This window comes from Phanerochaete carnosa (genome assembly GCF_000300595.1).
Source record: "Phanerochaete carnosa HHB-10118-sp unplaced genomic scaffold PHACAscaffold_4, whole genome shotgun sequence".
NCBI classification, from domain to species: domain Eukaryota; kingdom Fungi; phylum Basidiomycota; class Agaricomycetes; order Polyporales; family Phanerochaetaceae; genus Phanerochaete; species Phanerochaete carnosa.
The window spans coordinates 3,361,687-3,387,553 of record NW_006767631.1 but is presented as its reverse complement, the minus strand read 5'-3'; the positions used below and the strand labels follow the sequence as shown (position 1 = coordinate 3,387,553).

Here is a 25,867-nt window from a genome sequence, read left to right as displayed (position 1 = left end):
GATGCGGCCAAGGCTTTGAAAAAAGGGGGGAAAAGGAAAACCGTTTTCCTCGTCAAAAACCTGAGAGCACGCGATCGCGACTGGTATAAAGATACAGTGTCTTGTTTGCAAGGATCTGCGATGTTATGACGAGCTGAAATCCGCCCTCATGCCCTCCGCCAGACTTCGCGGGTCCACCATCCAGATAGCAGCGGTGTCGGCGTCGTTACCAGCGTCTTTCACCAGAGTCTCATCAGACCGATCCCAGAGTGCGCCATTCCGCCCCGCCCTCATCTCCTTAAGCATGGCCTTGATGCTTGTCTTATTTGCCGTGAGTGTCGTCCAGCCATAAACGGCGCCCCAGAGCAAGCTCTGCACGGTGTGTGCCGTCAGCTTCGGGTTCGTCTTCGTGACTGTAGCACGCTGGATCTCGTCGCAGTCATCTGCTGCTCGCTCGCTAGCGACAGGAGAGAATGGAGACTTAGGATGAGGGGTCGTCTCTTCGCGCAGAATGGTACGGCAAGTACGTGCTAAGGTGCGGAAGAATGGGGAGAGCGGTCGTCCAGATTCATCGCGCGCTGGCGGCTGCTGGGTGTCGTTTAGTTGGCCAGCGGGAAGCAGGCAAACGGGTAGCAAGGAGATAAAACCCTTAGGGTAACGAGACCCATCCCAGTAGTCCGCTTCGGCAGAGGCGATGTCCCCCGCGAAGAGCGCCTCGGCGCGGCGCAGCTCCTTGGGGCCTCCGATCTTCCTGACGATCTGCAGACATCGTTCCTTCGCCTCGGGAGTAGTCCAGAACTCTGCAGAGCCGATGACTGCTGACAAACGCTCAGACATGTCGTCGAGCAGGCCCTTGCTCATCTCTTGCAGCACCTGTGTCACCAATGCCCGGGACGGTCGGCCAACGAAGTCCATCCCAGTCGGCTCGCCGATCTCGTCGTCTGCAGGAAGAGAACCACCATTTCTTAGCATCATAATGCGTTTCTTCTTCCACTCGACGTATTCCGCGCCGGGCGTAAAGCGTGCGTTGGCATCTTCGGGCGATGTAGGTAGTGGAGCATGAGTGAGGTCTGATACCAGTGCAATCAGGATAGACAGGTCCAAGTTTACGCGGAAGGTTGGATGGAAGGCGCGGGGGTTATATACAGTGTTGTCTGACGGTTCCCACAGAAGACGGTCCTCTCGTTCTCCGAGTTGCACATCGATGCCCATAGCACGAAGTTCTTCGATCGTCCTTGGAATCCTGGGGTCGTGCTCCTTTGAATCTTGGGGAGATGGGTCCAGGCGAGTGAGGCATAGCGTTACCAGAGGTATGTCGCTCGTACCAGGCACCGGGTTTTCTTTCGCCGCAGCGAGCAATGAGCGACCCATTCGAAGAACCGAGTTGTCGAACTTTGTCTGGGCGAGGCTAGGTAGCTCATCTTCGTCATCGTCGCCCTCCGAATCTGTCAAGTACGAGTCGATTTCGCGGAACTCGGCGAGCATGCGTGAATTCTTTGTTCTACGCTTCCGGTCACATTTCGAGCTGGACATCGCACACAACGAACAACTCACGTATTCACTCGTGTCCACCGTCTTCCACCGTCTGCGACGACGTCAACCTTGACACCCGCCTCCTTTGGCAGACCACGTTTGCGCGGATGCAACGCCGTGCCGCTCTCCGAGTAGGTGCTCCAGATGGCAGTGACGGGCGCCGGTGCAGAGATCGCTTCCTTCCACACAGAAATGAGATATGGTGCATTTGTGGACAGTGCTGGAAGACGAGCGCACTCGATATTTGCCAGGAACTACTGCACAAGAGGAGTAGCATGAGCATCGGAGCGTGCAAGTGTGATGGAAAGTACCTTCTCGAGCACATCCAAGTCTCGCTTTACAGAGTCCTTGAATATACGCATGCCCCGCACTGCTTCCCGCCGCGGGACATCATCAGCTGAGGAGTCGAAGGACGAGTCGATGATGGGTGGTTTGGGCAGCGTCGGACCGAAGCTTGACATTGAAGCGAGCATGTCTTGCAGCTGCTTTCGCAGACACTGTAACTCAGGATGTGGGCCATCTTCAATCATTTCCTCCAGTAATTGAACGCAACGTTCGCTGAAGGGCTGACAGGAGCTGCCACAGGCGGACGAAAGATGAAGGTCTAGAGCAGAGTGCGCCAGTTTGTGGCGCTCAGAGCTGCTGGCCTCAAAAACGTTATGTTTCTCGAACTTGCGCTTCATCGACATCCATCGTTATTACAGCCATGACCGATATCACTCTGCGTGAGGCACCATCCACAAACATCAGCCCAAAGGTTAAGCGACAGCCGAGTGAGAAAGCGATACCTGTACCTTTCGATTACTGTCCCAGCGACGATGGCACTGACGAGAATTTGCTCATTCTTCTCCATGGGCTTGGTGAGTGCAGTCTGCAGTCTGCAGGATGTTTATCTATCGCTCAGCTTACTTGTAGGAGACACACATAAACCGTTCGGACGTCTAGGACGGTCGCTGAAGCTTCCACAGACAGCGACACTCGCCTTACGCGCACCCGAGCTGTGAGCATCTCGCATTCTTCGGACGACTACGACTAAATTTCTCCTACAGGATCCCCTACCTGTACGAAGAGGCCTACCAATGGTACGAATCCTTCGACCAACTAGGAGACCTGATCCAAAATCCCAATCCGACACCTGCGCTCGCGCTCATGTCGAGCGTCCTCAAGCACCTCACGGTGGAGTGTGCCTGGCCTGCAGAGCGCATCCATCTTTTCGGATTTGCGCAGGGCGGCACCGTCGCAGCCGAGTTCGCGTTGCATTGGTGGCGTACCGAGCTTGAGCGTACGAAGCTTGTCGCAGCGGACGCGCCGGACAGAGAACCGCGTGCCCTCGCGTCGGTCGTGAGTGTCTGTGGCCCTCTGCTCTCGTTCTCAACGGTCCTGGCAAGACCATGCCCAACACCTGTCTTTGTCGCGCATCGCCCGTCCCCGGCGGAGAGCGCGATGCCGCCGAACGCTCTCTCGTCGTTTAAGAAGGGATACAGTGAAGTGAAGGACGTCAGTTTGGGGCGTGGCGAGGGCATGCCTCGCTCGAGAGATGAATGGGAGCCGATCATGCGTTTCTGGAGCGAAAGGCTGTCACGCAGGCAGATGGAGGGATTATATGAAGTTATGAGCGGTGCGATGCCATTGTAATTACTGATGCATATATAATACAGAGAATAAATGTACAGATATCCTACCCACAGTAAGTGATAAGATGACATAAACCAACGATAGGGCGACTGTTCATGGTGTGTGGTATCAAAGGTATGTCTGCAAGAGTGGATGATCAGTAGAGTTCAAAGGTTATAGCCAACGGATGTAGGTCAGAGAAAGCGAGAGTATCCACCAAAGTGAGTCTCTCGAAGGTAGCTGAGATAAGTTTCTGCAACGTAAGGTGCGCCCTTACTAAAGCCAAATGCCTCAAACATCATGCCTAGGAAGGAGGACTTCCAAAGAGAGAGACGTGGATGCTCACCTACACAGCCATATACAGAGAGTACCGGCCCCTCCATGAGTGCGCGCGAAGCCTGTTGGATCCTCACAGTGGTCCAACCCGGGTCCACTAGGCTAATAACTGATCATCTTTCAGAGGCTGAGGACCTGATCCTCTTCGAAGTGCGTCTAGAAGCTTTCTCGGAGCTGACATGACCCCGCTTGCGATAGGGGCCCCGTTTCCCTGGTGAGAGATTAGAACAGTTGATGGACGAGGAAGACACAAGGACATACTTTCTGGTGGCTCTGGCTTATAACCGTCAATGTCTAAGAAGCTCAAGTCCTCGGCAGGTCTAGCACGACTAGACAAGCTGTTGATGCGAAAATTGTGCTTCGCACCAGCAGACGACATAGAATAGATAGCTGAGAGGCGTTGATGGATGGTCTCCAGAGTCCTGGCATTTCAGTCAGCGACAAGAACCGACGGCTGAGAGGGTAGACGCACTCCGGATTCACAAGGCCATTCACGGCGGCGATGTCTAAGACAGTTTCCCAATTGACGGGACGCACACGGTTCTGCATACTCTTCTCTCCCGGCGGTACATACGCTGCGAGCAAAGCCAGGAGCTGAGAGAGAAAACGCGCAGTCGAGGATGTAAGCCCGCTCAAGACTGGGGGCGTCAACAAAGATTCTGGGCTTTCTTCACCGCTCAGATCTCCGTTGTCGGAGGTCGAATCAGGGTCCGCAGGAGCCCAGCCTACAGGAGTAGACTCCAACGGCCGATCAGCGTCGGTAGGTTCGTCTTCAGCTTGGCCAGGCTCCGTAGCTGGCAAAATCGGAGAAGAGGAACCGCCATGCCACTGTCCTTGGAGTGCCTGTGTCGCGATCGAGCGCACTTCGTCCTCTAAGCTCCATTCTGTCACATATACATCTCCCGCAAGCAACGGCCAGCGCGTCCACGTATCCTTGGGCGCCTTCTTCTTGGTGTTCTTCGCTTTCCGCTTAGCATTGCGCTTCAGCTCGTCCACAGCAGAGTCATCGGAATGTTGAGAACGTCCTCCGTGATCCTGGGAATCTGTCACGGTCTCAGTGAGAGGCCGCTCGCTCTCGCTTTCATCACCGAGGCTTGTCTCCGAAGCTGCATCGTCTTCGTGAAGGCTGGTCGGGCCGCTTGCTGGAACAGTAAGCTGGCTGGCTAGATCGAGTGTGTTACTGGTCCGTAGAGCCCGTAAAAGCGACGAATACTCGGTAAGCTCAGAGTGGAGGGCAGCAGGGACTCGTAGTCGTTTGCCCATCGCAGTCCAAGTGCAGGCGCTTGGAGGTTCGCCCAGGAATGGAAAGATGACTCAGCAAGAACTGTACAGCACCACTCAGCCTCATATTGCGTAGCTGACGCCTCCGACGAACCTAGATCTCTCCACGACCTGAGAAATGTGCGTATATTCCGCTGATATGTCGTTCCCCTTGTGTGCACTGTACTGACTGTGGCGCACGCTCTTCAGCATGAGAGAGAAGTGGAAAAAGAAGCGTTCCCGGAGACTCAGGCGCAAGCGCCGTAAAATGAGGGCTCGTTCCAGTACGTATTCCCTTATTGTGGCGGGACTTGCGGTGCTCAACGGTACTCGCTACAGAGTAAATGCCATAATAGCTGCTAGGCTTGCACTATGAAGGCGCAGATATCATTCAAAGCTATGTCGTGGAAAGGCAGATTGACTAAACGCACATGCACCTACCGAATTCGCCGCCCGACAAGGACGTCGCGCCTTTTGGCATTGCCTCGCGCTCGCGCTTCAGACCCGGGGAGGCGCGGGAACTCTGACTGCTGTACCTTTGTCGTCGGGGTAGCTTTTTGGCATCTATCTGTATCAGTATGGCTCGTGACCGCAATATGAGCCTCGTTGAGATCATTTGTCGTGCGTATCCTTGGGGTGTGCTTGTGCTCCCCCCAAGCAAGATGCATCACCGTAGGTTATAGACCTATGGAGTGTATAATCCTTCAAGCTTTAGGATCCTGAAGGCTTTGCGGCAGGATGAAAAGCAAGTTACATGCAGCATTCCTCGGTGTCGAGGATTACTACATGTAACTCGCTTTTCATCCTACCGGGTGTTATATGTATTGGTATGAACCAGTCCTCTAAACGCTTCTGCCTATTTTTGCATTTGTGTAGCTCATTGTTTGCAACCATGTAAGTGCTCCAGCCATAGAATGGAAAGTGGGCTTGCAGCTGTGTTTGCGCAGTGGAGGACTGGAGGTCAAGCGAGTACCTAGGTTCCTGTGAGGCTTGATGAGTGGAGACATTCTACTACAATTGTGGCTGGCCGCTACATGCAAAACATAACTTTCTGAGACCGAACGTGATTATTTCCTCCGGATGTTCCTTGGGCGTTGTTTAAACCCTTCAGCTTGCGGCCTGTGCGCGCAGGCAGCGACTCAAGTCGCGGTCACGTCTGTCACGTATTTGGTTACTTTCGTGACTCGGCGCGTATAAGCGCTTATTTTGTCACACCGATCCTCTTCCCAGTTTTTGTCCTGCCTCTCGCATTAATTTTAATCTGCTTACAAGGAGCATAGAGGCTAACACGATGCCATCGAAACCAACGAAGTCGTCCGGAAAGATTGTGATCAAGCCGCGCGGAAGAGGGAGTTCAGGAGCGCCGAGCCCGTCTCGCCCAACGATTCGGATCGGCCCACGCGCAGCGGCACGCGAGGAAACACCCGCGGAGGACGAGCAGTTCGAGGATGGGGACGACGCGACGGAGCCCGCGGACGAGTCGAGCCTCACGTCGAACAATGGTGCGAGCACGAGTAGGATCATGACACCTCTTGATGCGGAGGGTGTGGACGAGAAGGGACAAGACGAAGGGGACAGCCAAGCCGTGGATGTGGAGGGAGAGGAAGAGGACACGCAGGCAGACGAAGACATAGAGGGCGAGGGCGAGGATGTGGGGACGCCGAGAGATGACGACGAAGAGGAGGAAGAGGTACCCGTGCCTGTGGTGAGAGGACGAGGCCGCGGACGACCGCGCGGTAGCCGGGCGAGGGGTGCGGGACTTGGGCGACCTCGTGGGCGTGGACGAGGGCGGGGTAGGGGTAGAGGGCGGCCGTCGAGGCGACGAGACGATGACGACGTGATTGAGCTGGACGAGGACGGGACAATTGCTGGTGGCAAACCCTTCCGCAGGATTAATGGCCAGGTGCATGTCATTGACGGCGACGAGTTCGTCACGTCGGACAATCCGAAGGGAGACCAGAAGATTGATAAGAATGGACGGCTGCTCGAAGGTGCATACGGACACTTGTGTGCATGCATGTTAGTATGCTGACTATTTTTCAGGCCGACAATTCAAAGCGCAGACCTTTACTCTCCCGAATCGACACCCTGAGCGACAATACATGCTGGCTATTGATGCTGCGCGAAGCTCAGGGTTCCGTGACTCGCTGTACTATTTTCGACGGAATCCTCTGGCATTGAAGCTTAATGCTACGCAATGGGAGAAGGATCATCTCATTGAAGTTGGGAAGCTTGGTTCACATTTGCGCACGCGCAGCGTCACCCTTATTACGGCGCGGAGTGCATACAAGCTCCACGGCTCCAAGATGATCTTTGGTGCGAGTTCAATAGCTTCTGTACGCATGTGTCCTAACATCTATGCTAGACGGTCGCTGGGTCGTAGACGACTATGACGAAGAGAAAGCTTTGAAAGAGATCACCGAGAAAGGCTTCAAGCCAGGTGACCTCGTTGGGGACCTCCAAGAGACCTCGAATGTCGCCACGGAGGCTGCCGCGCTGAATGCGACCGCGTCACGCGATGCTGGCAAGCCCGACCGGGGCGGTGGATCGGGCATCTATCGCGCAGGCGGGCCGACGACAATCTTTGGTGGGTCCGGCTGGGGCCCATTCAGCGACGGTCCACTTAACGCGGTCCGCAAATCGTTCTATAACCGTGAAGGCCTCACTGAGGAGAACTGGATGCATGTCGCGGCAGTACGCGCGCAGGAGGCGAACGAGCAGTGGGCGCAGCTCCGCAAGGACTCGCTGGCGGCGTATCGCAGCCTGTACGGCGAACTCGCGGAAGAGGATGTCCCCCCGAGTCCGAAGCGGAACGCTGACGAGATAGACATTGACGACTCGGCAGAGGTCGAGCGGCAACAACAGCGACAGCCGAAGCGCAGGAAGGTAGGGGACTCTCGCTTGGCCTTGGGTGTGTATGAGCCGCAGACGGGCTTGGTTCTCTGTACGTGTTCACCTTGTTCTCGCTGCCCTTTCCGTAGACCGATGTTTGCCCACAGACCGCACAGACACACAGCCCAGAGAGGCGCGCTGGGAAGCAGTCCCGGATGGTGAAAAGTATTCGCTCGGTGGCACCAAGGTTGGCGGCGGAGCATGGAGCATCGCACGCGTCGACACGGTGCTAGAGGTGCCAGACCCTGAAGACGAGGAGCGGAGGCGCGCCGAAGTGCTCCAGGGCATCCTCGCAGAGGTTTCGTAGTACAATATTGCAGAGTCGCCTTATTTTGTTGCCTGTACGCTACTCTTGTAATCCTAATGTTTTGCTGTGGACTATAGTGGCTGCGTTAGTCCTGGACCTGCTACGATGAACCTTTAAAGTTTCTCGGAGCTTGAGGTTAGGCCAGGGTTGGGCGCTCCGACGTTTGACTCCAGAACATCCATCTCGAACACAGTGCACGGCCGCAGAGAACGCCCTGGGGCATTCTCTTCTATGCACGATCCATGCAGCTGGTGTATCTGTATTGAGACAGCGTGTACTGTGGGTCATACGCGGGGTTAGAGTGCATCTTGCACAGTACAGGCCAGGACGAGCTAGTTACGGTCTCCACTGTGCGAGATGTTCGGTGACTGTGCCCTCTGAACAATGGGAATCACGAGGCGCATATCCGGATATCTTTAAGTAGCTGAGGGCCTGCGGGCTGGGCACCAGTGGGTTCTGTTGACGCCGCCTCTCACGCTGTCCTAGGACGCCAGCGGAACTCTGTAGATCAGAGTCATCAGACCTTACAGACATCCTGCTATCCAATAGGTGAACCGGATATCCTAGGAACCCTATTTCTAGCTTACAGCCTAGCTCTCAAATGGAGTCCAGGTGGAAGCATGAGTCGATTCCTATGCGCGCAGCTCGCAGACTTGGGTGTTGGCATTGGCGGTGTGCTCCGCTAGACACCAGCGTTCTCAGGAACTGCGGTACCACTGTCGCAATTTCGCAACGCACCTCGGGCCTATAAGATATCCTGTGCGTCTCGTACGAGCATGTCTCAGCAGCCTCTGTTCTTCGTACTTAAAGCTGAGCTGTCCGCCTAGTTCTGGTATGGACTCGCACGCGGAAATCCTCACCCAATGGGGCCTAATTCTGTCGAGCTTGATTTATGGTATGACCTTCTATCGCGCTACCCTCACCTGAGTCTTAGCGTTCTGCAGGAGCCCATCTCGTTCTCTCAGCACTTGGCTTCAAGCAAGTGGTCGAACGACAAAAGAAGAGACAAAAGCTGATGCTCTTTGCCTATCTTCTACTGCTCTTCTGCTTCGCGACTGCAGGATTTTGCTTGCAAGCATGGTGGACGCAAGTTGCGTTCATCCGCAACAGAAACTATCCCGGGGGTCCTACCCAGTTCCTTCTGGACAATGTGGATGGCCTGCCAAACAAGGCAGTTACGGCAATGTACGTCATTTATCTGACTTCATCTCGCCAGCGCAGCTCAATTCCCTTAGGTATCTCCTCTTGAACTGGCTCTCGGATGGAATTATCGTAAGTTGAAACCGTTGCCATTGGCATGCATCTGACTTCTATGTTAGTTGCAAAGATTCTATATACTATGCACCTGCGACTCTCTGCCAGGAAACCGAATTTTGGCCCTGGTCTTTGTGGTTCCAAGTTCGGTGGCACTCTTTGGTGTGTCCTCTAGCCCCTGGCAAACCACACTCTCCTTACGAATGTCTGCATAGTGACCGGAGTTGTGTGTTTCCCTAGCATAGCTGGGTTGGGCGTAAACCTGTGGTCTGATATGGCTGCCACGCCGGGGATAGCCTACATGGCGCTTTCTCTCTCTATCAACACCACGCTCACTTTGCTCGTCATCTGCCGTCTGCTGTATCTCCGCCGAAAACTAAGTAGGATATTTGAACCCCATGGCTCAGAACAGCGGGACATATACACCTCATTAGCGGCGATGCTCATCGAATCTGCGACGCTGTACACCGCTGTTGCGCTCATGACCGTGATTGCATGTGGCCTGAGCAGCCCAATGCAGTACGTGTTGCTGCCAATGCTCGGTCAGCTGCAGGTGAGCCATCTTGTGCGTACACAAATGGAGCTCCTCGTCTAACTTCCTCAATGAAATGCAGGCAATCCCTCCGCTGCTCATCATCAGCAGAGTGGCGACGGGCTCTGCACTCTCGCAGCGCATCTTCTACTCCGTCCTTCGCTTCGGGCTCAGGCACAAACCGAGCAAGACGTTTTCGGACGTGACCTCTGTGCGCTTCTTCACGTCGCGACGGAGCAGCTCCGCGTCCGTGACCAAGCCGCCCAAGCCGCCTCCACCGCCGCTGTTTACGGGCATCCGCATCGACACCAATACCGAAGTCGTCTTTGACGAGAAGCAGACACCGAGCACGAGCACGAGCATGTTCTCGAGCGGCTGGCCCTCGCCGCTGTTGGGTCGGCGTGCAGAGGAGGAGAGGTCGTATGGTAGCTGCTGCTCGTTCGACATCGAGAAGCAAGTTACATTTCCCGAGCCAATTGCTACCGTGGATCGATAACCGCGGCTCTTGGCCGACTTGGCACCAAGCCTAGACGGCCCCCAGCCGCGAGCGACAGTTATTGTGGCGCTATACAGTCGTGGGAATACCCCTTTTTCCATGCCCTGGCAGTTCTCCGATGCTGCATGCTTCGTGTTTCTGATGCTGGGACTCTTCACGATCTCTTTAACAATCTATAACCGCCATCTGGTTTATGGCAGTCCACTGTAGCATATATCTTTGTCTTTGCATTGCTAGTTGTACAAATGATGTCTCTAGCTAGTCTTGACTGTGCATGTATTTGTTTCGTTAGCTCATAGCGCATTTTGCAATCCAAAGAACACGTCTCAAGTCTCCGAGAAACCCCGTTCGATAAGTGAAGAATAAGAAGTGAGGCTACACCAGAGGCCGGAAGCGCAGCTCGAGGTAGCGTAACGGTACGTAAAAGATGGCGGTCGAGACGAATGCCATCTCAAAGCCAATGTCGCCCGTTTTCTGCGCGATCGGGCCAACGAACCATGCCTGGTCCATGCTGGGCACAATCAGCGCACAGGCGAGCGCACATGCACCGAGGGCCGCGAGGCCCGTCGGGAGTTTGCTGGGGGTGTTCCAGTAGCGGAGGTCGTACGCCTCGAAGCGGCCGCGACGGACGACGAGGTGTTCGGTGAGGACGACGGCGCCAAAGGCGCTTGCCCAGTAGCCGATGAGGCCGAGAAAGTCGGTGAGTGTGTTGTAGAAGCGCGTCGCGCCGACGATGGAGAGCGGGATGATGACCGCGGTTGCGACGACGCTGAAGACGTACCGCGGGACGACGACGAGGAAGGGCATGAAGACCTGGAAGGAGAGGCAGAATGAATACAGCGTCGGCGCAACGTTCGCCGTCACTGACAGCGCCATGAGCACCGTGAGGAACTTGCCGAACCCGCCCGCGGGGCTCAGCATCGCCTCGATCAGACCGCCAACGTTCCCGTTCAGGTAGCCGGTATTCCATGAGGGCACAGTTGGGGCGGCTACGACGACTGCTGCGCCAAGGCACTGAATGGCAATCTGGGCCACAGTAAGTTCTGGAGAGAAGATTTGTGACTCTGATACTTACTATAGGGACATTGAGGCCGAGATAAGAATACAAGAAGATCTTCCAGCTATGACAAATAGGTCAGTGAGACTCAGATAGCCAGGGTCGAAAACCCACGCGGGCACGTCAGGTGTGAAGTATGTCGTGAAGTCGGAGGCAAGAGGAGAATAGGTGATCACGAATCCGGCGATTGTCGAAGCGAATGTGAGAATAGTCGACGCATCGGCCGGTTCAGCAGGCGGAGGATTGATGAGATGCTTGCCACCGATGCCAAGCGCGACGACATAAACAACAAGTACGGGTATCCATGCGAGCCTTTCGTACCAACTAAGGAACTTGAGACCGCAGAAAGAGATTACGAGTGACACGATGGAGACGATAACGATGCCGACACTGGAGGCACTCCATGAGCACATGTTCAAAGGGTATGAGACCGACTCACTCCCAACTCAGGTTGTCATCTGAGACACTCGCCAGGGTCTGTCCGCCAAGGATGGCGTTCAAAATGCAGAACCCGCACATTGAAGCCAGATTGAAAATACTCGGGACGATCACCCCGAAGAATCTGGCGATCCATCAAAATTGTGCCTGCGATGACAGAGGGAAGAGACGCACCCGAAGCTGTATCGCGACTGGCACATTTGGCGAAGTCCTAATCGCGGTCCCCATGTCGAGCTATGATGACGTAGTGAGTACTTCGGCGTCTCAGAGGACGGGGGGAAAGCGCACAAGTAGGCAGGGAGCAAGCTGGCGAGAAGGTTGAAGAAGAGGATGACGAGGCATGAATCGCGCAGCCCAAGACCGAATATGGCGGGACCAAGGCTTCCAGCAGAGAATCTAGCCGAGTAGGTCAGCAGAAGCGTGCAGACGGCGATGGCGGGGACGTACGACAAGATATTGAAGTTGGCGGACAGCCAGATAAAGAATATCTTGTTGTGCTGGGTATCGGTGCGCTGTTCGCGCGGTACGGGCAAGATCCCTAGGTACGGAGATACGTCGTATGAGTCACGTATTCATGGTTCAAATGGAGGGCGACGCACCTCGGGCTTCGACTCCCCAGCTGAGCAGCTTCTTCATGAAAGGGTGCGAGACATAGAACTCGGTCTCGCTACCATCCGAGGCAGACTGGGCATCCTTCTCAAGGTCGAGCTTCGAGGCACTCTGCTGCTTGCTCTCGAGAAGCGGCGAGGACATGGCGGGGAGTGTGCGAGTGGACGATTTTGTCGCTCAGCATCTCAAAAAATAAAATAATGCGAGCAGGGCGGATTAAAACCGTTCCGTGAAGGGTCTTGGCGCGCATGCATCCGAGTCACGCAATCGAGCCAGCTACGCGGCTCGATCATCCGTGCGGTCCAGATGCGGTCACCGCCGAGTGCCTGCATAATATTTTCCAGTGAAAAAGATCATCCGAGAACACCTTCAACGTGCGAGGGTTGGTAGGACGTCTCGTACTTTCCTTGCCCTCTCACACTGGCATGAGCCCATCGGACGCACAGGTGCTGGGACGAACAGAATGGGTCGACGTTTACTGGTACGCCGCTAGACTCGTCAACCATGGCACGGAGAAGAGCATTCTCGGGCGGAAAAGGATGTACTGTGCTGGCATACTTCCAGATTTCTCTCGATCGTAGCCTAAGTCGCGACGCAAGATGTTACATACCACTGGGCAATGCGGCAATATTTCCATCACATTGGTTTCTCCGGAGGATTCAAGAGCCAGAGTACTTGTATAGAACTGAACCGTCCGAAGGAAGGAGGTGGTCGTGCAGCGCACCAGGAAGGGCGGCAATAAGTTAAGAAGGGGCCGTTCTATTTGCCTCCGTTAGGATCAACTGATCCAAACCAGGCTACCATATCGAGCCGAACATACTGTACAGTTACTAAGCTTTACTAAGTTGCCTCAAGCCTTGTCATAACCATTACTCTTAGCAGTATCGCCTCGTCGTCCTACATCACCTACGTCTCTCAGACTTGGAAAAATTCATGAAACACCTACGCCACTGCAGTGATTGGCAAGTTTTATGTATAGAGACATTCCGTTCAGCCTGGCTATTGCAGTAACTCCGACGGCTCGCGCTCTATCCCACTTGACAACATACACGGCGGGCAGATGAGCAAGGAAGTGCCGTACGCCGGGTACAAGCTTTCGTGAGGAATTGTGGATGGCGAAGACGTGGAGCAAAACGCTCCGAGTCTCCATACGTGCTTGCATCACGCTTGCCACATAAACAAGCATTCATAACGTCGTATCCTTCACAATGATATTCCTTCTGCCTGCTACCTTCGCAACACGCAAAATATATCTGTACATCGCCTCAGCGACAACTTCGACACTCACGTTCCCCGAGGTGAGTAGGCTAGGGCCTGGGAGGTTCCGCGGAGTCTTAATGTCGAAGCGTACACCATCAAAAGCATCGGTCTCCGAAAAGTTTGTGGCGGCTGTATTAGCGAGCTGCGGTTGCTCCTACGGGCCTGTAAATAATCAGGCTCATAGAAGCTCATACCATACTTGTGCCCAACGCGCCGCGTGTTCTCTCGCGTGAGAGTTGCAAATGAAGCCCGATGTTCAGGCATTCACTAGCCAGTCCATCACGCTCGCATGCAAACACTATGTCGGACCTCCCCTATGCTCCAGTCTCTACGGTATATGAAGCGTACGCCGTGGTTTATCTCTTCCGCGACTCGAGAGGCTGGTTGACGAGCCTATCCCCAAGGACACATCTGCCAACGCCCTGGACTCAACTCACTACCCGCCGACTCCCGTCTTCCCCCTCTTTTTTTCCCTGTTTATAATGGCCCGTACAGCTAGAGGTACGTGCAGGCCTAGTCTGCGTTATAGGCGCAACCATAACCTACTGCCCTGCCGACTCGCGTCAATCCAAGCGCTACGAGTCCTATTTGGGCAAAATACATCGCGACAGCTCAGAGCGTGGCAGGAACACTGCCTCACAGCACTCTCAAGTCTCCCCCCAACACGCTCGTTCTGAGCATCTCAGAACGACTTCTCTCGTCGTAGGTACGTCCATGTGCGGCCCTCGCGGTAGCATGCCCATCGATTTGCGGGCGCTTCTCACCAGATGCCAGATGGCCTCGAGTACTTCCCCCGAGTCAGCTGCACAACGAATACCACCGGAACTATTCAAGAGAATTATCGATAATCTGAAACCCCAAGAGTTGGACGGATCAACTCGTCTAGCGTGGACTAAGTCCCGCAAAACGAAGAAGCTCAGAGGCCAACAGCAGAAGCACGAACTCGGACAGTGCTCCCTTGTCTGTCGCTACTGGGCGGTGCACTGTCGGGGGCCAATATTCAGGAACGTTGAAATTCGGACACTCGAGGATGCCCATCGCCTGCTCGAGTTCGCGAAGACGAGCACGATAGGCATCAGTATCGGGTCGTACATCTCCAGTATTACTGTACGCGCGGCGGTGCCTTCGCTTCCGTGGATCCACCTCATTACCAACGCCATCCCTCATGATGCATTCCCAAATTTGAACAGCTATACAATCAATGTATCTGAAGCTCCTTTTAGCGAGGCTCCCGAGCTGAGGCCCTTCGCTCCCCGTTCTGTGTTCTACGGCCTCCCGCGCTCGCTCCCTGCCACTAAGCGCCCACTTCCTCTTAGCCTAAGAGACCTACGCTTTGCCGCATTCGCCGACATGATCTCTTTCATCGAGTCCTTCGTTGCATCTAAGCCCCGCTCGCACAGTGCTTCACTCTACCTCGATCAAATTACCTGGGCGGACGGTAACACACTAATGCCCTCCGAGACTCCAGCCGCGTTCCGCGGCATGCGTCGCCGTTGGCGGAAACACTTTAAATCAATAGTTTCGAATAATTGCACGGATGCATGGCCACTCGTCTGGCTCTTGGTCACTGCAGAACGTCCGAAGCCGTCTCTAAACAGAACGCCACCTTTTGTCGACGGCATGGAAGTGCGTCGGCTCACGGCGCTCGTGCAGGTGATTATGGACAATTGCCAGTGCACCATTTGCAGCGAGCGCAAGTCGGGGCATAAAAGTACTAGTTCCCCGGGTCACCTACCAAGTGTATTTATGAAGGAAGTGGAGCCCGAACGTGGTTCCCGAGGTGTGTGCTCGGTTTGCTACATGCCTAAGGCGAACGGGAGCTGAGCAGGATGGCCCCAGATCACGTAATACTCAACATACATAACGAAATTCACGAACTGGTTTTCAGGATCTCCTCCGAGGGCCATGTTACGAAGACAACTTTTCGTCTTAAGGGTCCACTTACTGCGGATTGCGGGTCTCCCGAATCGTTCGGATTCGACTGGGCGGCCCTAGACAAGCGGGCCTCTGTCTTCAACGCGGCCGTGCTCTCCGTCTCGTTTCCTGCTAAACTATACAGCGTGTACGAGCGATTCGTACGTGATCACATGCCGTTGATGGAATCGAGCGGCCGATTAGAGCTCGAGAGACAGAAAGGGTGACCTTAACGAGGTTGATTGCATGGGTGTCTTGCTGAAATTGTAGGTCGGCTACGCCTGTATGCAGCTGTATATTTCATTCTTGCGCCCTCGGACGTGGACGTGGGGCACCTGATATCCAAATACAGTCTCGTCGTGGTTTCATTTTCTTCTTTGGACTTGTCTGCCTGGCTTGGTCAGCCGCTAGTGCGAGAGTTATGTACAGTTCGCTCAGCTGCGAGATGATGCATAGACTCCCACAGCTGATGTTGATGCATTGACTCGGCCAGGCCTCTTGCCACAAGCTTGGTTTGGTGCCCGGCACGCAAGGCTCAGCTTTACTTGTCGGCTGCGTCGCGTTCACGCAGTGTTTTCACCAGCTGCGAAAGTAGAAGCACGAGAATTGAGAATGTATCGGCTAGTTGAAATGCATCGCGGCGAAGCGCGTTAATGTGTTGGATAATGAGTGTGAGACGCGAGCTAGCCGCGAATTTCAGGTTATCTAAGCGAAGTCAGCTCTTCCTCCTCAACCACCATGTCACCCTCCTCACCTTGCGCCTCCTCCATGCCCCTAATGTCGACAGCAGACAGTCAGGGCCCAAGTCATACGGGTAACAGCGACCATGTGGTCTGGCCGCCGACTCGGGTGGCCGCGCCCGAAGCTTGATTCGGTCAAGCTCTTACCTCAGGCTAGCTGACTGTCTGTGTCCGACTACTTCAGGAAACTTTCGCTTTCCGCTGGGATGCCGGGAGCAACGTTCAGCTGACTAGATTCAACCTCAGCTTGACTGCAGCTCGATGATGGAATCACCAGAGCGCAACAAGATAGTCCAGCCAACGTCAAGCACGCAAGTTGACCTCGAGGCTCAAGCACAAGACTCGATTTCATCCCCAAGAGCCCCTGCTCTAACCGTACGGACCAAAGGCTCGTCGGTTGGGAACGCTTTAGTGCGGACATGGGCAGATGAGAATGAGAAGCAACCGGAGAGCGTGAAGGATAATGAGCTTGTTCTTGCAATGCCGCGGCTGGAAGCACACCCTATTCTGCATCATGCAGCGAGTTCTCCGGATGATCAGGACGCGTTACTTGCTTTGCCTCCTCCGCCTTCGTACGACGTCGTCGTTACCGACCTCTCCATTGCCGTCCCTCCATTCCGTGCATACATCCCCACGCCCATCCCGATTCCCATCCCTCAGGCTGTCACCGACACTGTCCGCAGATGGAACTCGAAGGATAGAGAAGAGTCTAACACGAATGTCAACGCTGGCGACGGGCTCATCATCCGCAATGTTAACGCCGTCGTCCATCACGGAGAGGTCATGGCCATCATCGGAGGGTCTGGGTCAGGGAAAACAACGCTGCTGCACGCTATGGCTGCCCGACTCGGGAATCTACCCATCGCTGAGGGCCATGTTTCGATCACTCCGTCTCACAGCGGGGGACAAGATGGTGCGCACCCTAAGGGCGGCGAGGGTCACTTCAAAGGCATGAGCAAGGTTGTCGGTTTCGTGAAACAGCACGACTACCTCCTGCCTCATCTTACAGGTCCGTCTGTCGTAGCTGATTGCGTTGAATGACATGTCCTCACTATGCCACAACAGTCAGAGAGACATTGACGTATGCCGCAAAGTTGCGGTTGCCTTCTTCCGTCGACAGCGAAACAAGACGCCTGATCGTCGAACAGACGATTCAAGAGCTCGGTCTTGCAGACGCCGCGAACACGATAGTAGGCGGCGCAGGCAGGAAGGGGATCTCCGGTGGGGAAAAGCGTCGGCTGTCTATTGGCTGCGTCCTTGTTAGTTTTCCATCCTTGCTTATTCTCGATGAAGTTACGACCGGTCTCGGTGAGTTGGGTCTTGCTCGCCACACTGAGGCTATCTGACATCTTTGCGTAGATTCGTTCACCGCGTTCCAGCTCCTTGAGACCCTTGATCGCCTGGCGAAACGCGGGCGTACAATCATTCTGTCGCTACACCAGCCGCGATCCGACGCCTTCACGCTATTTTCCCGTATTCTTCTTATGTCGCATGGATCAGTCGTCTACTCTGGTCGCACAGCAAACTGTCTACCCTATTTCTCTCAGCTCGGTTTCCAACCCCCGGAACGGACCAATCCGCTCGATTTCCTGATTGACATCTCCAGCATTGACACACGGGACGAAGGCAATGAGCGCGAGAGCAGAGAGCGCGTCGATCGGCTTGTCCAGTGCTGGAGAGAAAAGGAGGCCATGGATGCCGAGAAGGACGTGCGAGACGGCCCTCCGTTCCCTGGAACTTCTCCTTTGACACCAGACCCAGAAAAGCAGGCTGTCCAGGTGTCCCCAACGACAACGACCAGCAAGCGTCCCAACGTCCTCCAACAAACTGTTATCCTCGTTCCCCGCGCATTTCGTAACATGACCCGCGGCTATCCGGAACTTGTCGGCCACTTTCTGCAGGCCGTCATCCTGGGCTTGCTCGTGGGCATCACTTACTTCCAGCTTGGCGACCAGCCGAATGACATTCAGAGCTTGAAGACCCTCGCATTTCAGGTGGTGCCGGTATACGGTTATATGACTCAGATCGTTTGGACGTTCAAATGGTGCACATCGCTCGTCGTCTTCGACCGGGAACGAGAAGACAGCTTGTATTCGCCTGTGGCGTGGATTCTGTCTGAATTCATTGCGTGGCTGCCTATGAACGTCATTGCCCCCTCTATATTCTCAATCTTGGTTTACTTCATCTCCAACATGCGTCGAGATGACCTACATTACAACTTCGGCGTATTCATCATTGACATGGTCTTGGCTCAATTTTGCCTCGTCGCATGGTCGCTTTTTGCGGCTAATATTGAGGTAAGCTACATGTACGATCCTATCATACACTTCATACTGATCTTGTGGTGTAGCGTAGCTTCGCACGGGCTTCACTCCTCGGGAACGCTTTTTCTATCTTCTTCATCCTTTCCCCAGGCTTCTTTGTTGTCAACGTCCCAGGCTGGATTCGCTGGTTCCGCTGGATCTCCCCTCACTTCTTCTCCTTCCGCATCGTCGTCATCTCCCAGTTCCGCAACCGCACATTCTCCTGCCAAGGTGTCACCGCCCCCGCACTCGCACAGTGCTCGGGCAACAACGTGCTCCGTGGCCTGCGCATCTCACCCACGGAGCCACTGTGGCCGATGTTCCTCGGCAACCTGGGATTCCTGCTCGTCATCACAGCCTTCTCGTGGTTTTTGCTTACGGTGTGGAAGCCCGGCGGTGCGCGGCACGCGCAGCGCGTTGCGAGCGACGTCAAGGGCAAAGAGGTCAGCGAGGCGGAGATCGACATCGTGCGGGCGCGCGTCGACGTCACCGCCGAGCACGTCGGACTCTTCCATGTCCGCCGGACACTTCCGTCGTTCAAGCGCATCGAGACGCCGATCCTGACAGATGTTAGTGCGCGGTTTCCGAGCGGTGAGGTATCGGTGATCATGGGACCCAGTGGGTCGGGGAAGAGTACGTTCCTGCGGATGTGTGCTGGGCGGCCGACAAAAGGTGGGCTGGTCAGCTCGTTTGAGGGGCATGGAGAGATCAAGCTCAATGGTGTACCTGTATCGAGTCGCACAAGGCATATATGTGCCTTCGTCGAGCAAGGTACGTGAATAGATTGAGGTTACATTAGCCTTCTCGTGTTCGTTGTGCTGATGGGAAGATGCAGACGACGACTATCACCTGCCAGCATTGACCGTACGGGAGACGCTCCGGTTTGCGGCTATCATCAAGTTGCACAGCACAGTCAGTCGCAAGCACAAGATCGCTCGTGCGGAAGAAGTTCTGAGGATGCTCGGTCTTCGGGACTGCGCTGATGGAATGGTCGGCGGCGAATTACTGAAGGGGATATCGGGTGGAGAGAAGCGCAGGCTATCGTTAGCGTGTCAAATGGTACAGTCTTTGGTGCGTTCGCCGTCGTATGACATGCTGATGGAAGGTTGGATAGATCAATGACCCCGCAGTGCTCATTCTTGACGAACCTGTATGTACACCTTTTGCCTTCGGCGGTCGAATGATCGTGTCTGATAGACTGGGCAGACCAGCGGTCTGGATGCCAGCACAGCACGAAACGTGATGGAGGCTCTTCAAGATATTGCCCGCAGCGGGTAAGTCTCAAGGTATATCCAGCGTCGAGACCATTCTGAACAATTTTTTACAGGCGGACTGTGATAGCATCCCTGCACCAGCCCCGCAGCGACATCTATAACATGGTCGATAACTTCGTAGTTCTAGCCAAGGTATTACCTTAGTGAACTAGTGCTTGCTTTTATTTACTGATTCACGGCCAATTCAGCAAGGAAATGTTGTCTATCAAGGTCCTCGAGAGCAACTACTTCCCCATTTTGCGTTAGCAGGCTATGTCTGCCCTCCGTCCTACAATCCGTCGGACTACTGTATGGATCTAATATCGATCGACGTGCGTGGACAGGCTGGGCAAGAACAAACCTCGGCTCGTGTCAAATTTTTGATCGAGTCCTGGAAGACCCGACAAGACAAAATGCTCGAGTACATAGCTAGCAAATCCGTCGCCGCTAAAGAAGCAGTCGCCGATACACCTGTAGAGCTAGAAGATCGTCCAGAGTACACGCCCATATGGATCGCCCTTCCTGTCGTCCTCGATCGAACATTTCGCAACAGCTGGAGACAGCCTGATATCTTCTGGACCAGATGGACCCAGGCCCCGATCCTAGCTATCTGTTTCTTCTTATTCTTCCTGCGACTGTCCAACGGTCCAACGGGTGCTCAAGATCGCATCGGTCTGGTTGCGGAAACTACCACTGCTCTTGCTTATGTTGGCTTCCTGAACTTGGCCACGCTCTACCCGATGGAGAAGACCGTCTTCTTCCACGACTACAAATCGGCTGGTGGGCGGTATTCGAGCGCCACATTTATCACGGCATTCACCATCTTCGCTATCGTCCCCGAGTTCATCTCCGCCCTACTCTTTTCCGTCATCATGAACGTCGCTACGGGTATGCAGAGCAACGCACGGATCTACTTCGAATTTACTGTTTCTGTCTGGATACAGCTCAGCTTCGGCGAGAGTGTCGGCATCGCCTTCGCGTCGTTCTTCGACACCATGGGCCTTTCCGTGTCCCTCGTCTCCGTCTTCCTCGCTGTCGTCTCGCAGGCTGGTAGTGTCCTTTCTGCGTCGATTGCCCTGTTTCTTCAGGATATTGCGTGGATTTTCCCGATGAAGTACGGAGCGCGAACGCAGCTCATCAACGAGATGCAGGGAAAGGTGTTCAACTGTCCGCCAGATACCATTACGAACGGCGAGTGTACTGCCGCGACTGGACAGCAAGTGCTGGACTTGTTCGGATTTCATGATACCACCTGGCATCTTGTCCTTATATCGATCGCAGTCACTATAGGATACCGCATTGCCGCCTGGGCTATTCTATCTGTGAGGTGAGTATGTTGTTGGTGCACACGGATTTTGCTAATACGCCTGCACGTGTAGAATGCGCTATATTTGATATCCCTACCTCCTTCCTACCATTCACCGAAGTTGTGACTGAGCGTCTTATCTTTTATCCATAATCAGGATCAACTTGGTGCCGTAGTGTACCCTACACTGTTTTTCCAATTTGCATAGGTTGAAGTTGATTGATTGCGTTATTGCTTTCAGCTACTATGTGTGATTTCACGTCAGTCGACTTCCAAAGGCTATAGCTACAGCGGTATGTGTTATGTAGCGAAATCCAGGCTATAGATCATATTCAAGGGCTCTGAAAATAGCATGTGATACGACGCCCTGCCACCCCCTCCAGACGCCCATCCGTCTGTGACCATGAACATAGTTCCCGTCGACCGTACTGCCTGCCCGGCCGCCATCGCAGCGCCCCACCCTCTCCCTGCCCTGCGTAACTGCCCCAGCATTCCTCACGCTGCCGCCTACCCAAGCCCATCCCAGTGACTTCCTCCTGGCACTCTCACTCTACGGCTATTGCACGAAGCGCTGCTGTACCTCGTGTGGTGGCGCCAGTTTGGGCTGCAGGTCACAGAGGTGAAGGACGACGAGTTACTCCCTCTGCTGCACTTTGTGCTCGACGGCCTGCCGACAAACATTAAGGCACGTCCGAGCTCGGCACCACGAACACGCGGGACCTCGTTGTGCGGTACACGAAGCAGCCGAGCGCGCGGTCGACGATGCGGTGCCGGGCGAGCACATCGCCTGGCTGAATGAGGTGGGCTTCCTGCCAACGCTCAAGACCGACACGCTTCAGAGCGCCCAATGCACGGAACGCGGAAGCGTGAGAAGCTGGCTCTCACTCGGACGAGTCGCGGCATCTTGCAGTTTAATTGGCCTAAATTCCGTGTCATTCTGCCTTCAGAACGCAGCAAGCATGGTGTAGCCTGGGTGGCGTGGTGAGCGTTATCGGAAGATTACCATTGGTGCGTTCCGAAACTCGCTACTCGATTGTGGCGGAAGCTCATTGTGCGTTACAGCGTCTTCGGCTGGGCTGCTCTTCGGGACAGCAGGCCTGAAATTCGCGGCGTTGGAAATTGAGAGCGCAGGTACATGGTGCGTGCGTGGTGCGCTCTGCGCTCTGCAAGGCTTCAAAACATGCACTAAATACGAAATTTGCAGGAGAAGTCTATGTCCTGAACGATGGCAGAGAGATCGACTTAAGCCTCAGCAATAACCCGGCTGTGGAATTTGCCGACTTCATAATGTTGCTATCACTCGCGATGCCATCTCACATTAGCATTCGCTTTTGAAAAAGACGTGCGTCCCCAGGCGGCCCTCTTCTGAGGTTACTGCTGATGTGACTAGTCTCGTAAGCGCGTTACGATTAGCTTGGGAAGACCGTCCAAGTGAGTTTCATTTGCAGTGTCTGTCGTTCCCGCTCTCATCGGCGCGTCGTAGATTGTCCATGATGTAACGAGTACCGTTGTTGAAGTATGTGATCGCCTCTGGCCACCAATTTAAAACGTGTTAACATCGTGTTCAAGCTTGGTGGACCTGTTGGCGACCTTGAATCCGCCTCACTCGTCGAAGCCATGCGACGGCTCCAGTCCCGCGTCAGCTACGAGGACTTTACCGGCCTTCGTGTCCGGGATATGACCCGCTAACCTGCTTCGAGCATGCGTTCATGGTTACCGGAGCGTCGTACACGGCCCTGACCGCACCTGCGTGCCATGGTATGTGCTTAAGCATTGTGTACGCTAAGTATTGCTGACGACAGAGCGCAGATATGGTTGCTGCCGTCCGAGTCAGAGACCTCTACTTGGTGCCCGTGGTTCCTACGCTTGAAGACCAGATGCTGGCGAGCCCAGAGGGACGTCGGATCCTCAAGGAGAGGCCGTGCGTCACTGTGAAGACCGTTGACATGAACTACCTCGCAATCCTTCCCCAGAATCCATTCGGGCGCACTTATATGACCTGGCTGGAACAATGCAACGTCACATCTACCACCCACGAACCAGTGAGCTCATTTCCTAGATGTCTTTGCGGTAACTAAAAGTTAGAAAGTGCAGAGGCATTACGTTAACGACCGCGAGCTTGCGTAGGTGATGCAGCTCTATCGCGAATCGCGCGACCTCTACCACTGCCTCGTCGATTTCCCCGTCGACGTCACGTCCGAGCTCGCCGTCAAGTCGTTCGAATTCACCAACCTCGGGCTGCCCATGGCCGGCTTCGCCGCCGCGTCCGGGCACCTCTGCATCAGGTCTGCGAAGCGGGCTTGGCTGCTCAGGGAGTATGTACCGTGAGTGATCAAGTGCGGGAGCAGCACATGGAGCCTGATAATGGTGTATTGGGAGCAGGACAAGGACGAGCTGAAGAAGGAGCTCGGGTTGTGGGATGCACCGGCTGCGAAATGGCCCAAGCTGCGACCTCACGCGACGGAACATGTAGGCGCTTGAGTGGAGTAGCGTTCGGTTGGTGTGCATCATTTCACTTCAAACTCTGTCGGACTGACCGTTGCGCATGGAGTACCTTTTAGACAAAGCAAGAAAGCAGACGGACGGCGAACACAGGTATATTGCCCCTCCGTGTTAGTATTTTGTCTCGAGGACGCACCCCATTCGGATCGAAGTTACCCGCCGCACAGCCGACGCAGCCCGGGAGGACGGCCCAGGAAGACTATGCGGAAATACAGAATACATCTTAAAGTAAGTGATCTTCAACATGCCCTCTTCCGGGTGCTGCTCAGCTTGCTGTTAGCGCAGAGCTTCCACTATGTGTCCTATCGAGACGCAGGCACAGACGTACAGTCTGCTCGTCGTCATCTCCTATATCTCCATCAGCCGCCGCGGTGTGCAATCTATCGTCTCATAGCCACAGCCGCCAACGGCGGTAGCGCATACCGGCGCCGTTGCCTTGCGCTGCGGGAAGTCGCAGCCCAAGGGCGCGCCTCCTCACCAAGTTGTACGCAGGCGCGCACCGTGTGTTCGGCCATTGCGACATACGCTCGCCGGCGCCGCCCGCACCGCCATGGTTGGGCCGACGGGCGGAAGTTCGCGGCTGCGCCGAGGGGTGCGCGTTCTGGTCCAGCCCCCACGCCGACCTGGCCGCCTGTATGTGCCCCTGCGCTATTCACAAGACGACATACACCCTCGGCGACCAATTGGAAGGCCTGTTCGCGTGTGTTCAAGCTCGTAGGCCTCCGGGAGGAGTCCCGCTCGACGAACGTCATGGTCTGCTCGGGGAGACGCCCACATCGAAGGCGGTCGCGGATAATCAACTTTACACGTTCGTCGGCCGCGCACGGACGGCCGGCTGGGACATGGGCGCAGGTTCTAGTGAGCCCGCGACGGCATGGTTGCGATCATGGAGACATTGGCAGGCGCACTGGAGGAGGACAAGTAAGGCTGATGGGATCCTTGACATGGTTTGAGTGTCACTGACGATATGATAGACGTTGGCTTACGGTCTCTAGATTTATCCCATGGCCTGCATGTACCTGATTGCACATTGCTCAATACGATATGTTATGACTGCTTCGCCATCTCCGCGCTATTGACGCCTTGATAAGTGTGCTGCTCGGCGCACCGGCTCATGGCTGGAGCGGTGAGCACGCTGGTCAGTAGCCTGTCGACCCCGGCTTCTTGGCCGACGCAGTAATCGAGACATCGGCAGATGAGTCAGAGGCGGGAAGAGGGTGCGATGGATAGTTTCATGCAGCTTGGACTTTGTAGCCGCCACGACAGACGTCGTTATGCGATCTATAGGCTCAGACCTTGTGATATACACTCTCGCTGCACATCGCTAAATACATTACGGCTCGTTCTGCGCCTTCCGGCTCACTCTCGCCATGTTAAATGCCCCCATGTACTTGTCGACGTGCCCACTCCTGGCCAGGGCCTCCTCACTTGACAAGTAAACCACCGTCGTCTCTTCACTCCCTAATTCTAGCTTCCTGAGTCTCTTGTCCTCCGGTTTGTTCATAAGAATGACACCCCACTTGATCACCTCAAGTGCTTTCTTGCCTCGCAAGTCCCACTCTCCAACCACTTCAACTGCAACCCAGGCCACTATGCCCGAGAACCGCCTGGCACAAGTGAGAAAGCGATAGGGAACATGTGGAACAAGACATCCATGTGTACTGGTAGCAGAGACTTGCACAGTAATAGGATCAGCGCGGTCGTAGAAGTGGAGTTGGAGCGCTTGTGGTCCGGTGCCTTGGTGCGTGTCATCGGGTGGGGATACAATGTAGCACGGCTCGGTGGCAGGTGGGGTATGGCAATACTGCCCTGGCTCATTGGTGTGAACGTCCAGAGGATCCACCAGCTCCAAATGTGGCTCAAAGAGCTCTAGCGCCGGTAGTGACGTCAGTCTGAGGAACGTGGCCCATGAGACGAAGAGTCCAAACGGCACGTCAGACTCGTATTGGCAGAAAAGGGCTGTCCGCCGCCATGGATGCATGTGCTTGATGAGCAATGTCCATGCAGACTCTGAGGAAGCCGACGGATCATAGAGCGGCAGCGTCTCGCACTCCAGGAAATAAGCGAGACCGGCGACCCTGTTGAGTTCGGTGGTGCAATGGCGATCCCTGATGGCTCGAATGGCATCAAAATTCCCCAGACTTTGCAAGACGCCCCGCAGCCGAGAAAAGAACTTCGGACTATCGACGTGAGGCGCTGCAGTGAGTCCACCGGGTAGCCAGGTATCCAGCGTCTCCTGCACGGTCCACACGCGATTGAACCAGTGCTGGTCCGACTCGACA

General features: G+C 54.9%; 10 protein-coding genes across 10 annotated transcripts; 7 read left to right on the top strand and 3 right to left on the bottom strand.

Moving 5' to 3' along the window:
- Positions 1-123: 123 nt before the first annotated feature.
- Positions 124-2,042, bottom strand: PHACADRAFT_27911 (uncharacterized protein; the record flags this gene model as incomplete). The annotated part of the gene is made up of 3 exons (XM_007394000.1): positions 124-1,480; positions 1,534-1,766; positions 1,824-2,042. 3 exons carry the CDS (start codon positions 2,040-2,042, stop codon positions 124-126), a joined length of 1,809 nt encoding a protein of 602 aa, XP_007394062.1.
- A 138-nt stretch (positions 2,043-2,180) lies between these two features.
- PHACADRAFT_208338 (uncharacterized protein) lies at positions 2,181-3,696 on the top strand. The gene is made up of 3 exons (XM_007394985.1): positions 2,181-2,372; positions 2,428-2,512; positions 2,562-3,696. Exons 1-3 carry the CDS (start codon positions 2,219-2,221, stop codon positions 3,145-3,147), a joined length of 825 nt encoding a protein of 274 aa, XP_007395047.1. The 5' UTR covers positions 2,181-2,218; the 3' UTR covers positions 3,148-3,696.
- Positions 3,697-4,251: 555 nt separating this feature from the next.
- Positions 4,252-4,725, bottom strand: PHACADRAFT_59839 (uncharacterized protein; the record flags this gene model as incomplete). The annotated part of the gene is made up of 2 exons (XM_007394984.1): positions 4,252-4,410; positions 4,513-4,725. Coding segments are annotated over 2 exons (372 nt in total), but the record flags the coding sequence as incomplete, so codon positions are not given.
- Positions 4,726-4,933: 208 nt separating this feature from the next.
- PHACADRAFT_254876 (uncharacterized protein) lies at positions 4,934-5,333 on the top strand. The gene is made up of 2 exons (XM_007394983.1): positions 4,934-5,006; positions 5,062-5,333. The coding sequence occupies exon 2, from the start codon at positions 5,095-5,097 to the stop codon at positions 5,320-5,322; it is 228 nt and encodes a 75-aa protein (XP_007395045.1). The 5' UTR covers positions 4,934-5,006; positions 5,062-5,094; the 3' UTR covers positions 5,323-5,333.
- A 911-nt stretch (positions 5,334-6,244) lies between these two features.
- PHACADRAFT_91191 (uncharacterized protein) lies at positions 6,245-7,921 on the top strand (the record flags this gene model as incomplete). Its single annotated transcript, XM_007394982.1, has 4 exons — positions 6,245-6,713; positions 6,766-7,038; positions 7,088-7,666; positions 7,722-7,921. The coding sequence occupies 4 exons, from the start codon at positions 6,245-6,247 to the stop codon at positions 7,919-7,921; spliced, it is 1,521 nt and encodes a 506-aa protein (XP_007395044.1).
- Positions 7,922-8,784: 863 nt separating this feature from the next.
- PHACADRAFT_27907 (uncharacterized protein) lies at positions 8,785-10,203 on the top strand (the record flags this gene model as incomplete). The annotated part of the gene is made up of 6 exons (XM_007393999.1): positions 8,785-8,816; positions 8,866-9,106; positions 9,157-9,193; positions 9,241-9,337; positions 9,416-9,728; positions 9,790-10,203. The coding sequence occupies 6 exons, from the start codon at positions 8,785-8,787 to the stop codon at positions 10,201-10,203; spliced, it is 1,134 nt and encodes a 377-aa protein (XP_007394061.1).
- Positions 10,204-10,578: 375 nt separating this feature from the next.
- On the bottom strand, positions 10,579-12,334 carry PHACADRAFT_93015 (uncharacterized protein; the record flags this gene model as incomplete). The annotated part of the gene is made up of 8 exons (XM_007394981.1): positions 10,579-11,229; positions 11,279-11,324; positions 11,375-11,650; positions 11,700-11,822; positions 11,873-11,932; positions 11,987-12,094; positions 12,146-12,236; positions 12,298-12,334. The coding sequence occupies 8 exons, from the start codon at positions 12,332-12,334 to the stop codon at positions 10,579-10,581; spliced, it is 1,392 nt and encodes a 463-aa protein (XP_007395043.1).
- A 1,432-nt stretch (positions 12,335-13,766) lies between these two features.
- Positions 13,767-15,858, top strand: PHACADRAFT_254870 (uncharacterized protein). Its single transcript, XM_007394980.1, has one exon. The coding sequence runs from the start codon at positions 14,282-14,284 to the stop codon at positions 15,389-15,391; it is 1,110 nt and encodes a 369-aa protein (XP_007395042.1). The 5' UTR covers positions 13,767-14,281; the 3' UTR covers positions 15,392-15,858.
- Positions 15,859-16,701: 843 nt separating this feature from the next.
- PHACADRAFT_91686 (uncharacterized protein) lies at positions 16,702-21,108 on the top strand (the record flags this gene model as incomplete). Its single annotated transcript, XM_007394979.1, has 9 exons — positions 16,702-17,230; positions 17,287-17,529; positions 17,581-18,518; positions 18,572-19,295; positions 19,360-19,583; positions 19,639-19,674; positions 19,731-19,798; positions 19,852-19,930; positions 19,987-21,108. 9 exons carry the CDS (start codon positions 16,702-16,704, stop codon positions 21,106-21,108), a joined length of 3,963 nt encoding a protein of 1,320 aa, XP_007395041.1.
- A 1,684-nt stretch (positions 21,109-22,792) lies between these two features.
- Positions 22,793-23,592, top strand: PHACADRAFT_208333 (uncharacterized protein; the record flags this gene model as incomplete). The annotated part of the gene is made up of 4 exons (XM_007394978.1): positions 22,793-22,841; positions 22,893-23,125; positions 23,211-23,402; positions 23,466-23,592. The coding sequence occupies 4 exons, from the start codon at positions 22,793-22,795 to the stop codon at positions 23,562-23,564; spliced, it is 573 nt and encodes a 190-aa protein (XP_007395040.1). The 3' UTR covers positions 23,565-23,592.
- Positions 23,593-25,867: the final 2,275 nt, after the last annotated feature.

Bases quoted from the DNA above. Each gene is read 5' to 3' on its own strand.
- PHACADRAFT_254870 (XM_007394980.1), top strand. From the start codon at position 14,282: ATGTGCGGCCCTCGCGGTAGCATGCCCATCGATTTGCGGGCGCTTCTC.
- PHACADRAFT_254876 (XM_007394983.1), top strand. From the start codon at position 5,095: ATGAAGGCGCAGATATCATTCAAAGCTATGTCGTGGAAAGGCAGATTG.
- PHACADRAFT_208338 (XM_007394985.1), top strand. From the start codon at position 2,219: ATGACCGATATCACTCTGCGTGAGGCACCATCCACAAACATCAGCCCA. The intron at 2,373-2,427 runs GTGAGTGCAGTC...GCTTACTTGTAG, and splicing joins CATTCTTCTCCATGGGCTTG to GAGACACACATAAACCGTTC. The intron at 2,513-2,561 runs GTGAGCATCTCG...TTTCTCCTACAG, and splicing joins GCCTTACGCGCACCCGAGCT to GATCCCCTACCTGTACGAAG.